General features: G+C 37.3%; 1 protein-coding gene across 2 annotated transcripts in view; it reads right to left on the bottom strand.

The window, feature by feature from the left end:
• Positions 1 to 8,422, bottom strand: part of LOC110108565 (DNA-directed RNA polymerases II, IV and V subunit 11) — a 14,599-nt gene extending 6,177 nt beyond the window's left edge. Inside the window, exons 1-4 of one of the 2 annotated variants that reach the window (XM_028697402.1) lie at positions 8,255 to 8,422; positions 7,997 to 8,086; positions 7,827 to 7,905; positions 7,624 to 7,719 (exon numbers count right to left, since the gene is read on the bottom strand). In XM_028697402.1, the coding sequence (XP_028553235.1) occupies positions 7,624 to 7,719; positions 7,827 to 7,905; positions 7,997 to 8,086; positions 8,255 to 8,307 (318 nt within the window). In that variant the 5' untranslated portion in view covers positions 8,308 to 8,422. The remainder of the gene's footprint in view (positions 1 to 7,623; positions 7,720 to 7,826; positions 7,906 to 7,996; positions 8,087 to 8,254) is intronic. The other variant, XM_020839252.2, reaches the window with a different exon arrangement.
• Between the last annotated feature and the right edge of the window lie 3,897 nt (positions 8,423 to 12,319).

Raw genomic sequence — 12,319 nt, 5'->3', positions numbered from 1 at the left:
TTGCGATGTATTGGTTTGATTGTTTTATATAATTTCATATTGTTGATGTTATTACCAGAGATAATTGATTTGATTGATTATATTGATACGATATTGATTTAACGGTTATTATCGAGACGATGATTTTCCTCTATTGATTTGATTGGATTCTTACGAGATTTATCGTATGTACTGATTTATTGAGCTTTATGGACAACTTCCTACTGTTTATTGATTCTTTTACCGATGATTGTGGATTGTATCGATCATGCATTGATTATTGTTTTTCGTATCTGCTGCATAGATTCACTGATCATGTGCAACTGATTGTTATGGATTTGATGGACTGACATGAATATTGTTTCAGTACCATGCTTTGATTTCAGTTATAGGCTTTGGTGACCTGCTGGGCTTTTTGAAACTCATTATATGTGGTTAACAATTTCAGGTCAGAGCAAGGGAGCAAGAAGTGATGGTTGATCAAGACTGTCGTCGAATCCTTTCACTATGGATGCCTGGGGCGTCACAATCGGTCCCCTCATCACAAACCATAAAAGGACCAGGAGTGTGCGGTCCTTGCACCGATGGCCTGGTGCATACTTCTCATCGTAGAAAAACACATAACCTTCAGTCTCTTGTCCTACACTTCTGCCTATGTGAGGCGCTTGAAGTTGGCCGCGAGCCAAACTCCCCCACTTTTCTCCCTCAATGCCTCATGCTGAAATGACATCGTCTGAGTTCTCGGTGCCAGTGAAGTCGAGGTACATCTGTAAAAGCCTCCCACTACTCCGCTCTTATCAATCCTCTCCATCTATCTTAGATCCTCCGCTATTTGAGTTAGCTACATCATCTCCTTCAAACCCCTCAATCTAATTAATCAGAAGTCCGCTTGTATGTCGGATTTGAGGCCATTCATGAAATTTCCCTCCAACACTGCCTCCGAGACTTCCCTCAACTTCCCTGATAGCAACTCAAGTCTCTCCAATGTACTCCATGACGGTCCCCTCCTGAGTCAAGGCAAGGAATTGCTCGTGTAGGTTTCATTCCTGAATGGCTCGAAAACGTTCCAACAAGCAATCCTTAAACTCCTCCATGAATATATCAGATATATAGTCTCCCTCTATTAGAACCAAGTGAGAACTTTCCCTTGTAGACATAACCCTGCAACTGTAAGCTTCTTCTCATCTCTCAACCCATTCATTGTGAAATAACTCTTCACCCAGTATACACACTAGGGCTGCAAACGAACCAAACGTTTGACGAGCTACTCGTTGTTCGGTTCGATTAAAGCTCATTCGTGATCGTTTAATTAACTAAACAAACAAACTTGAACAATATTTTAAATACTCGATTCTTAAATAAACAGCTTGAACACTAATGCGTTCGGTTCATTTATGTTCGCGAACAACATCATTTGAAGTTCGTGAACAAGCTCGATTCGTGTTCGATTTTGAAATCGTGAATAAGCTTGATAAAAATAATTAATATTTGATTATAGAATTAATAAATATAAATAATATAAATAGAGCTTGACATTAAGTTCGCGAACATGCTCGATGTAATCGTTTGATAAGAAGCTCAATAAAGCTCGTTTGTTAAGTTAATGAATATCTAAAAGTAGAGCTCGTTTATAGCTCATTCATGTTTGTTTGTTTAAAGCTCGATAAGTACTAAACAAACGAACATGAACCGAATATGAACCGAACATGAACACTCATCAATTTAAATGAACCAAACATGAATACAAAAAATAAAGCTTGAACAAACATGAACCAAACTTGAACAACTTGATATTAAATGAGCACAAATATGAACACTCACATACTCGACTCGGCTCGGTTCGTTTGCAGCCCTAATACACACCCATAGGCATCCTCCCCTTCAAATACTGGCATCTTCAACTTACTCAACCTAGCATCGCCACCACCCCAATAGCTTCTTCCTCCTCTAGTGTAATAATTGTCGTGATCCATCCATGCTTCTCCCGTGTATCGAGGGTGGGAATTTTACCTTTCTTCCACCCGCCTCACATGACCCGATCCTCATGGCTCGGCGTGTCCCCCTCCTTCTCTAGTCATCCACTCCCAAAAAACCTCTCATAGTGGTTGACAACCCCACCGCCTCTAATTGTTTGCTATATAGAAGTCACGATGAATTTTGAATATGAAGGCTAAATAATGCGAGGCATTTATCTTAGGTCACTAAAGCAGCAGGAGCATCTTTCGATTTCATGGATGTTTGCCACTGCTCAGAATTAGCATGCAACTTTGCAATCTACAGGTGATAATAATAATCAATCCCTAGTATCTGTTGTTAGCTGGTCACGTGCAGCCATAATCATGAATTGAAGGGCAAAACCCTACAAGTGCAGTAACTCTTTTGGTCGCTGAAGTTTGAATTACTAAAAATGCCAATCATAATTCTTCTCAGTATGGGGTTGCATAGCAAATATTATAGGTGTAAAGGAAGCTGTTTGCATGGGTTTTGATTTTTTGGTGCTTGGTGAGAGGTCAAATGAGTACAAGGTAGAATATTTGGGCAATTGAAACACCTAAAATGTTCAATTTTCTGCATTTCAAGAACAGCCAAATTAGGCGCACTTTTTTGTCATTTTGACTCCATCTCCACTCATGCCTCCACACTCCACCAATATTTCTCTTTCTGTCATTAATGAGAACCCTCAGCCAATTCCATCATATTCCATTCTCATATCAGAATGGTCTCACCTCAAATTCCTAAAATCCTCAATTTCAGTATGGGGTTATTTAGCAAATATTATAGGTGTGAAGCAAGCTGTTTGCATGGGTTTTGATTTTTTGGTGTTGGGTGAGAGTTAAAATGAGTGCATGGTACAATATTTAGGCATTTGATGCGCCCAAAATCCTCAATTTTTAGCATTTCAAAAGCAGCCAAATTGGGCGCATTTGTCGTCCTTTCTATTCAATCTCTCACTCATGCCTCCGCGCTCCACCACTATTCCTCCTTCCACCATCAATGAACCCTCGCCAATTCCATCACAAACTCCATCCTCAAATCAGAATGGTCTCACCTTAAATTCCTAAAATCCTCAATTTCTTGCATTTCAAAACGGCTAAATCATGGCGTGTTATATTGTACTTTCAACTCCATCTCTTGCTCTTGCCTCGGCACTCCACCACCATGTTGCGGATCTATGGCTTATGATTTTGATGATAGAAAACATTCTTTTTTCTCTACAACTGTCTTATCTACTGACATTTCAGGTTCACACGATCGAACTGCAATTTGGAACCAGCTCAAGATTAAATAGACTAGGTATGAGTCAGTTTGTACATTTTTTCCTTTCTTAAGTCTATTGTATTTGGTGTGGCTCCTGATGATTTGTAACTTGGAAGATTTTCTGACTGTTCCCTAAAGTTTACTGTTTTTGGTAACATCGTCCGGGACGATATTTATATCGGCCTGGACGATCGGTTCAAAAGCAGAAACCCTGATTAGGGCATCCTCATTAAAGCAGACGTCATTATGCAAAACACATCGTCCTGGACGATTTTGTATCGGCAAGGACGATAGGCTCAAAACAGAAAGAATCTGCCGCCATATCTATTTAGGAATTACTTATTTTTGGACATCATCCAGGTGGATCGTCCAGGACTATAAAATATCATTCAGGACGATCCAGGACAATTTTTTCAAAATTTCTCTGGAATTTATGGAAAGCAATTATGACTTGATTACACGATCAAATCGTCCTGGACGATCGCAAAATCGTCCAGGCCGATATGCTGGACGATTGGACATCAGACAACTATTTTTCAGGGCGATGTTCAGGACGATATTCCACGATTTGTTCTTATTATCCAGGACGATATATTATCGTCCTGGACGATAAGAACAAATTTCTTTTGATCGTCTCAAATCGTCCCGGCTGATTTGGCTTAAATTGTACTGATCGTACATGACAATATACCTATCATCCTGGACGATAATGTCAGCAACTTGCATTAATGAGCTCGTTTTGAGATATTCTATTTAAGCTATGACATGACACTTTGTAAGTGTCTTTGGCAGTCATTGTAGCTCGTTCTTTTGGGGGAAACTTGAAGAGAGAGCTTGAAAGGGAGTGAGGAAAGAGTGGAGTTTGAGAGAGGGAGAAGATCCTGTGAGGGGGTACTCAAGGGAGTGTGGAGGGGGTTCCACACGGTTGCTCCGGCAAGCTCGCACCTGAATACCGTAGAATTCAAGGCTTATCTCGAGGGAAGTTCACCAAAGAAGAAGATCTCTTCGGTGTCAAAGGACCCAGTGACTCCGCCGCACCGGGGAAGGTGGAAGTGATTTTGTAAGGGCTTCTCCGCCTAACCATGGGGGCTAAAGGAGAGACACTTAGTTTAGTGCAATACTTGGAGGGTGCCTCCAAGGAGTGGACGTAGGTCACAATTTGACCGAACCACTATAAATCTGGTGTGTTCTTTTCTTATTATTGCTTCCGCATCGTTGATTTCTTTGTGGTGTTTTGGTTTGTAGTTTTGTTTTAAAAGATCTTTAACAACTAATTCACCTCTCTCTTAATTAGCCTTGGACTAGTTCATAAGGGCCTAACATCCTTAACAAACTTTCACACCCTCTTTTTCCATCAATGAACCCTCAGCCAATCCCATCATAGACTCCAAACTCAAATCAAAATGGCCTCACATCAAATTTCTTCCTCTCCTTCCTCCCCAATCCACTCGTCTCTTCCGCCCTTGTGCATCTTTAAGACTCTCCAAATCTTAAAAAAAAAAAAAGACTCTCCAAATCTCATCCCTTCCTTCATCTAGCACTTAAGTCACCGCCACCTCAGCCTCCAATCCCTCTCCACTATAGCCACTCTCATCTTTGTCAACCCGACCCTCTTCCACTTCAATCACTCACTCAATGACTCTTTGAAGCTTCTCTTCATGAGGTCTTCAATGATCTGACATTCGCACAAATGTAGCTTTGTCCACGCAACACTTGATTGTGTTCAATCTCATTCATGCCAACATAGAATCTTCCAATCCCAATACATATCTAGAGTTCTTCTAAATCATGAAAGATGAGAATATGCTACCAAAGACTAAATCCTGCAACTCCATGTTAAGTTCTTTTTTGAAGAAGGCATGAACCTTGCATGTAGAAATGTTCTAATTGAAGATCAAAGGATGTCATAAATCATTATCACATACATTTTTTTTAATATTTTGTATACATATATTGATTAATGTTATGTGCAAAGAAGGGTTAATTTAAGAAGGCAAACGGTTTAATGATATTCATTAAGGAGTCTGAGATTATGCCTAGTGTTGTGACTTAAAATGCCATAATTCATGGGTATGGCTCAAGAGGTAAGCTCCAAAGCGATCTAGAAATTTTCGATGACATGAAAGAAAATGGAATCATGCTTGATTCTTACAGTTATGGAACTTTAGACATTGATGTGTGCAATAAGGGAGGCTTGAGGATGCTTTTACAATTCTTGGAAAAATGGAAAATAAAGGATTTGATGCAATTGATGTCAGTTCCAGTGTTTTTTCTTTCCATTAATTGTAAAAAAGGAAAATCAGAGGTTGTGTTTTATTAAGGGATAAGATAATGAGGAAGGGGATCAAGGCTACTATAAACACTTTCAATTTGCTTGCACATGAATTGTTTTAATGAGGGGAGGGTTTTTGAAACCAATGCCCTGTTCAAGGATCTAGTAGAGAAGACAATCTCATTTAATGCAATCACCTAAAACATATTAAAGGATATTCAAATGATAGCAATATAAAGAAGGTATTTGATATGTTTGAAGAAATGTCAAGGGAGTGAAGCCCAATAAGGTCGTCTACATTTAGTTAATTTACGCCCTTTGCAAGATAAGTAGATTGGCTGAAGCTAACAGAGTGTTTAGGACTGTGTTGAGAAATAACTGTTGTCGACCTGAGATCATATAATTCAATACCACACTTCTCGAGGCACTCAAAATACACTAGATTTATTTTACATCCAACCAAATAGAAACTTTAGCTTTCCTGCAGTTATTTTACAAGAAAGAAAGCAGCATTAATAAATCAATCCACACTGCGTTCACTTTACTATTGTATTCTTAAAATCAAAGCATTATGAATTATAGCAATCAAACAGCTCCTGTCTTAAAAGAAAGGTATTTCAACAGATTCTGTTTTGGATTTCAGCCACTTGCTGAAGGAGGAACATCTTATTCAATGAATTCTCTTGAATGGACTAACGGAACGGTGAAAGAAAGTTTCTGGAAAAGAAAATATATTTTAGAAGCGCATAGTGACACTTGGCACGTTCTTTTCTGTTTCTGTGAAAGCTTCCAAACTAGAGAAAATCAATGTGAACTTTCTTTTCATAGAAATGCCTCATGCCAGAGGTCTACACATCATACCTAGCTTTCATTGCCAATTTACATAGGGTTTCTCCCACCAAAATGGAAAAAAACTAAATTGCAAGACAGCTAACACAGTAAAAACATAAATTAAACTACTGATCTGAGAAGACAAATGCAGCTAACAAAGCTTAAGAAAGCTCAAATGAAAGAGAAGACAACAAAACTAGAAAAGACATTAGATAGAATACATGTAGTATTAATTATCCACTGAATCAATATCAAATTTTGGTAGCAGCCCTGAGAAATGAACTTCTGTTAAGACTAATGGATTCAAAGCATGATCAGGCAAGGAAAATCAAATGTACTTATAGTTCTACAGAATAAATGTTTCATTCCTTCACATAATGTCATGATTTTACATACTGAGCTGCAATGCTTGCTCTGAGAACGCACAAGCTACTTGAAATTGGAAAGAAAAAAAAATTTACTCATAGAAAAAGTTACTTGTGTTGCTCATAATTACTTAAAATTGCACAAGTAACTTGCACTTGAACCAAATGCTTACTCGTGTTGCATTCATGAGTATTGACATTTTAACAGACTGAAATACATCATTATTTAGGGAAAAAATAGCAATATTGGGGAAAAGCTGTTGATGCTTGTCATAAACTAGGTTTCTTAATGCTAGCTTGACATCAACTAGGAAAAAGTTGTTTCTCTTGGTTTGAATTTAGAAAGAAGCAGAAAAAATACACATTGGGAAAATGCAATATACCAAGTACCCACCCAAACAACTTAAACATGGAGTTTCATTAAAGGGTTTTCTTTATTTTTCGATGACAAGAAGTTTTGAGAGATTTAAATATGATCATTTTGAGAAAAAAAAATTTAAGAAAAAAAAAATCCAACAATGGATATAAAGGTATACGCATAAATCCCATACTTATTGGACAAGAAGTAGCCAGCTCGTAAAATTTATAAAGCATGTGTAGTAGAAGTAAGAAGAGCAATCAAGTCACATATGTAGAGTCAAATAAATGCATCATGTTTGCAAAAGTTATTTGGTTTTTTTCCTTATACAAAGAAAAATAAAACACGTTTGTGAAAGCTATTTACTCAATAACTATGGCATTTTAAGAATGTGAAGGAGCTAGTCTTTATGTCTTCCACAACTAACAATTAATCGCAACTGAGTATTTTCACAGAATAGGCCTAAATATGCCACCCGAACAGATGAGGCATGAAGAGAAGACTTGTTTTAATCTAAACAAAACATCAATCTAAAACAAAAGAAAGGCGCCATTAAAAACCTCAAAGGATTTCTTCAGGTGATCGAGCTCCCTGTCAAGATCATCAATAGATTGAGTATATGCCTGCGTTGGAGAAGACTGGCTGGCAGTGTGGATCTACAAGGCACAAGAAGAGAGTTTGAACCATGCATAATACCCTAAACCCTAGCCAGAGGAAAGGGGTAAGAAAAAAAATATCCTCGTTGATAAAAAGTGTAGCTCACCCTTATTATGATCTTGTACTGTAGGGGGTGCGGAAGCTTATATCCAGCAAACAGAACATTTGGATCCCTATGCAGCTGCCTGCAACCATTAAAGTGGGGAATAATTAGAAACAGTTTATTCAAAACCAAAAGAAGAAGAAAAAATATTTGCCAAGAAACATAGAGCATACATCCGCAGAATGTTTCCAATGGTATGATCTTCACGCTCGATCGTAAAAGAGGCGGCATTGACAATCTTGGTATCTCTCTCATACGCGACCCTGACAAAATTAGGTAAACGATCACATAGAAGTCGGGTGCTCTTCAAAAATATCAATCAGAAGAAAACAGCACTTCAGTAGCAGCAGCAGAAATGCAACAAGGCGCAGAAAAAGCTCGAGAAATGGAGTGAAGGGAGATCGAGAGGATGAAGACGGATTTAAGCATACTTCTTCGTGCCCTCGGGTACAACGAATCGCTCGTATCGATCGGGGGCGTTCATGATTTCGCTTCTGCGCCGCCAAAACCCTGATCTCTACCTTTCGAGTTAGGATGATCAGACGCCGGCAAGCGCCTTTGACGGGCTAATTATTTCGTCCGGTGTCCCGGTTGGTCCATAAATTAATCCGGACGCCTTAGGTCAGCAAAATATATTGGGGTCAATATATTTGGGTGAGGTGATGTATCTGGATTGGTTGTCCGGACGTCAGGTGACCGGACACAATAATTCGCCGCTTTGACGGTGGCAAATTATTGCATCCGGTCACCGGACGCGGAGATAGACCCGTATATTAATAAAATATTATTTTAAATTAAGCTCGTCAAAAGCATAGGTAAAGCACACCTAAAGTGCAGGTAAAGCGCAGGTCAAAACGTAGTCAAAAGCGCAGGTAAAGCGCACCTAAAGCGCAACTAAGTGCAGTCAAAAGCGCATGTGACATGACATGTTTTTATTGGATGTCCGAACCTATTCTGGGCGTCCGGTGACCGAATGCAATAATTCGGGCGAGAATGATTCTGGAAAGGTAAGGGTTTAGACATTTATGTGGACGAAAATATTATAATAATTTGTTATAATTTTTTTATAAAAATTATTCTTACATTCCACCCAAAAAAATATTATTCTTACGATTATTATTTTATGTTAAATAATAATGGATTTACATATTAACGCTTAAAATTTTAAATTTATTGGCATTTAAATTTGTTGAATATACGAGGGATTACATACACACACCGCATTATTATAATTATATTACATACTTAATATCTAAAATTTAAATATTATATTTTTACCACTCAAACACTAATTTAACAATAGAAATACTACCCAGTCGATCTCCACCAACCCTCATTGCGTTTTTTCTTCCCGCTGAAATTCTCTTCTCCCGTGTGCTTTCCTTTGGAGTCAGCACCTGATCTTTCCGTCATAGATTTCTCTCGCGCATCATACTTTTGGAGTACTCAGCTAATCATATGAACTCAGCTAGTCATGGCTCTCTCTTTCTCATTCTTGTAATTTCGATAGTCCTCTTACTAAGCTTTAGCTTCTTACATCTCCAAGTTGTGAAGTGGAAGCTAAGATTGCATAATAAAATTGTCTCTGCAATCAACAGTCCTCCACCTGTTCTCATTCTTGTATATGTTCTCATTCTTGCATCTCCGACTTTGCTCTGCTATTAGAAGCCTTATTTACCATTCTATAGGTTTAATTTAGTAAGCATTATGTAGGTTCTTTCCGTCATAGATTTCTCTCGCGAGAGGAGAGGATCGTAGCAAGAGTTCACCTATCCTTTCTTTGTAGATATCTCAGCGGGTGGTAAAAAAAGCAAAGATAGGAGTTCGCAGGAAGAGCAAACAAGCTGCTGTGCGTGGTTAGGGATTGCTGCAGGAAGCGACGCCGTGAGGGTTGGTGCATACAGAGTGGTATTTCTGTTGTTAAATTTTTGTTGGGGTGGTAGAAATGTAAGATTTAAATTTTGAATGTTAAATATGTAATATATGTATAATAAAGTCGCATGTATGTATATCCACATATATATATAAGCTTTCTATTTTTTCATCTAACACTACATTAATGGGTTTTATATGATACTCATCAGTTATAAGAATAACCATGTACCTCGCATCATTACCTATGTTTCCGCGCCCGTCAAGCACCCTAGACTCCTTGGCCAAACTACGATTGAGCCCAACTCTGACCCAACCTGCCTTTGCACAATTCAAGCCTACTCGTCAATAACCAAGTCGTGAGCCACTGCGCAACTCCTTCCGCCCAATGGCATGCCATAAGGGATAAAAGTAACGGTTAATCATAGCATATGAAGTGTGATGCGTAATGGCAAGAGATATTTTTTTAACTTATGTCAAGATTCTAAAGTTCTATGTGTGCAAATAAGATTGTTTTCAATTATGAAATATATAATTATATTAGAAACTTTTGAGTATTAAATCCCTTAAATTTATTATATGTTTGTATAACTTAATTTTGTAGAAATTATATATATTTATCATTAATATTTTTTTACAAAAATAAAAATTAATCAATAATTTCATGGAATTTTTTTTTTTTTGTGCCTACTTTGTGTTTCAAGCCTCAAATAAAAGAGGATGGGAGTGTTTGGCAAATATTATTAAGAGGAAAACATCAATTTATTAAATTATTTTTTTTTCTATTTTATTAAAAAAATAATTAAAATAGGTAAATGTTGTTATTTTTTCATAGGCCACATATAAGCCTCAAAGGTGATGGTCCCCTCAACCACAACATTTGCCTTTTTTGCTTGAGCAACTTGCCCCTAGACTCATATTGCAATACGGCTCAATCATTTTTGAGTGATTTGTCCATTTAAACCTAATTATTTGATGTACTATGACCTCAACAAGATGAATTATTCTGTGCGGACACCGGACGAGAGAAACGTCTGGTGTTCTGTCTGTTCACAGTAAAAGCGCTGTGAGCTACACTTTTATTATAGCACATGCACTTTTACTGTAGCCATAGTGAGAACTGGACAGCTCTCTCTGTCCGGTGTCCACACAGAATGATCTCTCCCTCAATAAACCCCCAACTCATAAGTCATTAAAAGCATTAAATTTCTCTCAAAGAGATGAATATTTAACACAAAAAAATGATGATATATTATTATCTCTTTTTTTTTTCAATTATCAATATTTTATCTATGAATATTTTTAGAATTATTCTAATTATTTCAAACTTGCTGTATGTTTAGCTCCCTCTGGATGCACTAACCTTAGTTATTAGTTAGAATAATGCATCATGAGAGAGAGAGAGAGAGAGAGAGAGAGAGAGAGAGAGAATATTACAATTATTCTAGTTTACTATAAAGCCAAAAGGAAGTTGAGTCTAATGTAAGAGAAGCTAGAGCACTTGAAGTATCAAAAAGAAAAAAAGTAAAGTAGTAGAAGCTAAGAAAGCTGCAAGATCTATGGAGATCAAAGAGGGTGAAGAAGATTCACTTACAGTTGACTAGTATACTTAAATAATGAGGCTCTGTCTTGCAATGAGAATTCTAAGATATTGGGTGCTCAAAGAAGGATACCATATTGCATGATAGGATGATGTGTTTTTTATGATATCCACTAAAATCTTTTGCCTAAAAATGAGAAATTTGGTGTTTGAGTATAGTAGTGATTGTTAGGAAATTTTATTGAGTTGTATGAGGTGTTTCAAAGTTGCAGAGAAGTTTTCAAATGTCATAGTAGACTGACTATTATTTGGAGCAAGCTATTGAGTAAGGACGAAGAGAGAAAGAAGGGTTTGAGCTATAAAGTAATTTTATATGGGGAAGTATGACTTAGTTGGGAGGAATGCCTAAGGCAAACATCCATCAAATTATTATGTGCGGAGTCCTGATAGGGAGAATAGTTTGGATTTGTTGCGTATTTGCAAATACTCAATTGTGAATATTACTGAGTATTTTGTGGGTATTCACTGAATATTGTGTGAGCATTTGCTTATTTATTACGTATTTACTGAGCAGTAAATACGCAGCAATCCAAATGATTCTTTCCGTTTGGACTCCTCACTGAATAATTTCTTGTGTAAAAATATCTTAGACAACATATGCAACTATGTAGTAATTAATATGGCTTCAATGCATCTGATTTGATAGTTACATTCCCTGCTCTATCTTAAAGCTTCTTTTTTTTAATATAATCAAAGCTATAATAATAATAATAATAGGAATAGTACTAATAATACTGCTCTTAGGAAATTATGCATTCATGTGAGCACATTCAGTTATCTATTTGTCATAAAGTGGATCTATTAATCAAAAACTGGGACCAGACTATCAGCTAATCCTCTAAGAGAGAATCACTTCATGTGCTACAACGAATTCCAGCACCTTTTATCCCTACAGGAAACTGTTCCAGTCGTCAATCTACAACGAATCATATTAATGCAAATTCTGTACTGCGTCGAGTTCTGACCATTAAAGCCTGAAGTATAATTTCTGCAGACATCCAGTAACCAAAACAAGAAAATCCTT

The sequence above is a fragment of the Dendrobium catenatum genome, unplaced genomic scaffold (genome assembly GCF_001605985.2).
Source record: "Dendrobium catenatum unplaced genomic scaffold, ASM160598v2 fragScaff_scaffold_923, whole genome shotgun sequence".
NCBI lineage: Eukaryota > Viridiplantae > Streptophyta > Magnoliopsida > Asparagales > Orchidaceae > Dendrobium > Dendrobium catenatum.
Note: the sequence above shows the minus strand (reverse complement) of the source record. Positions and strands in the feature narration are given on the sequence as shown.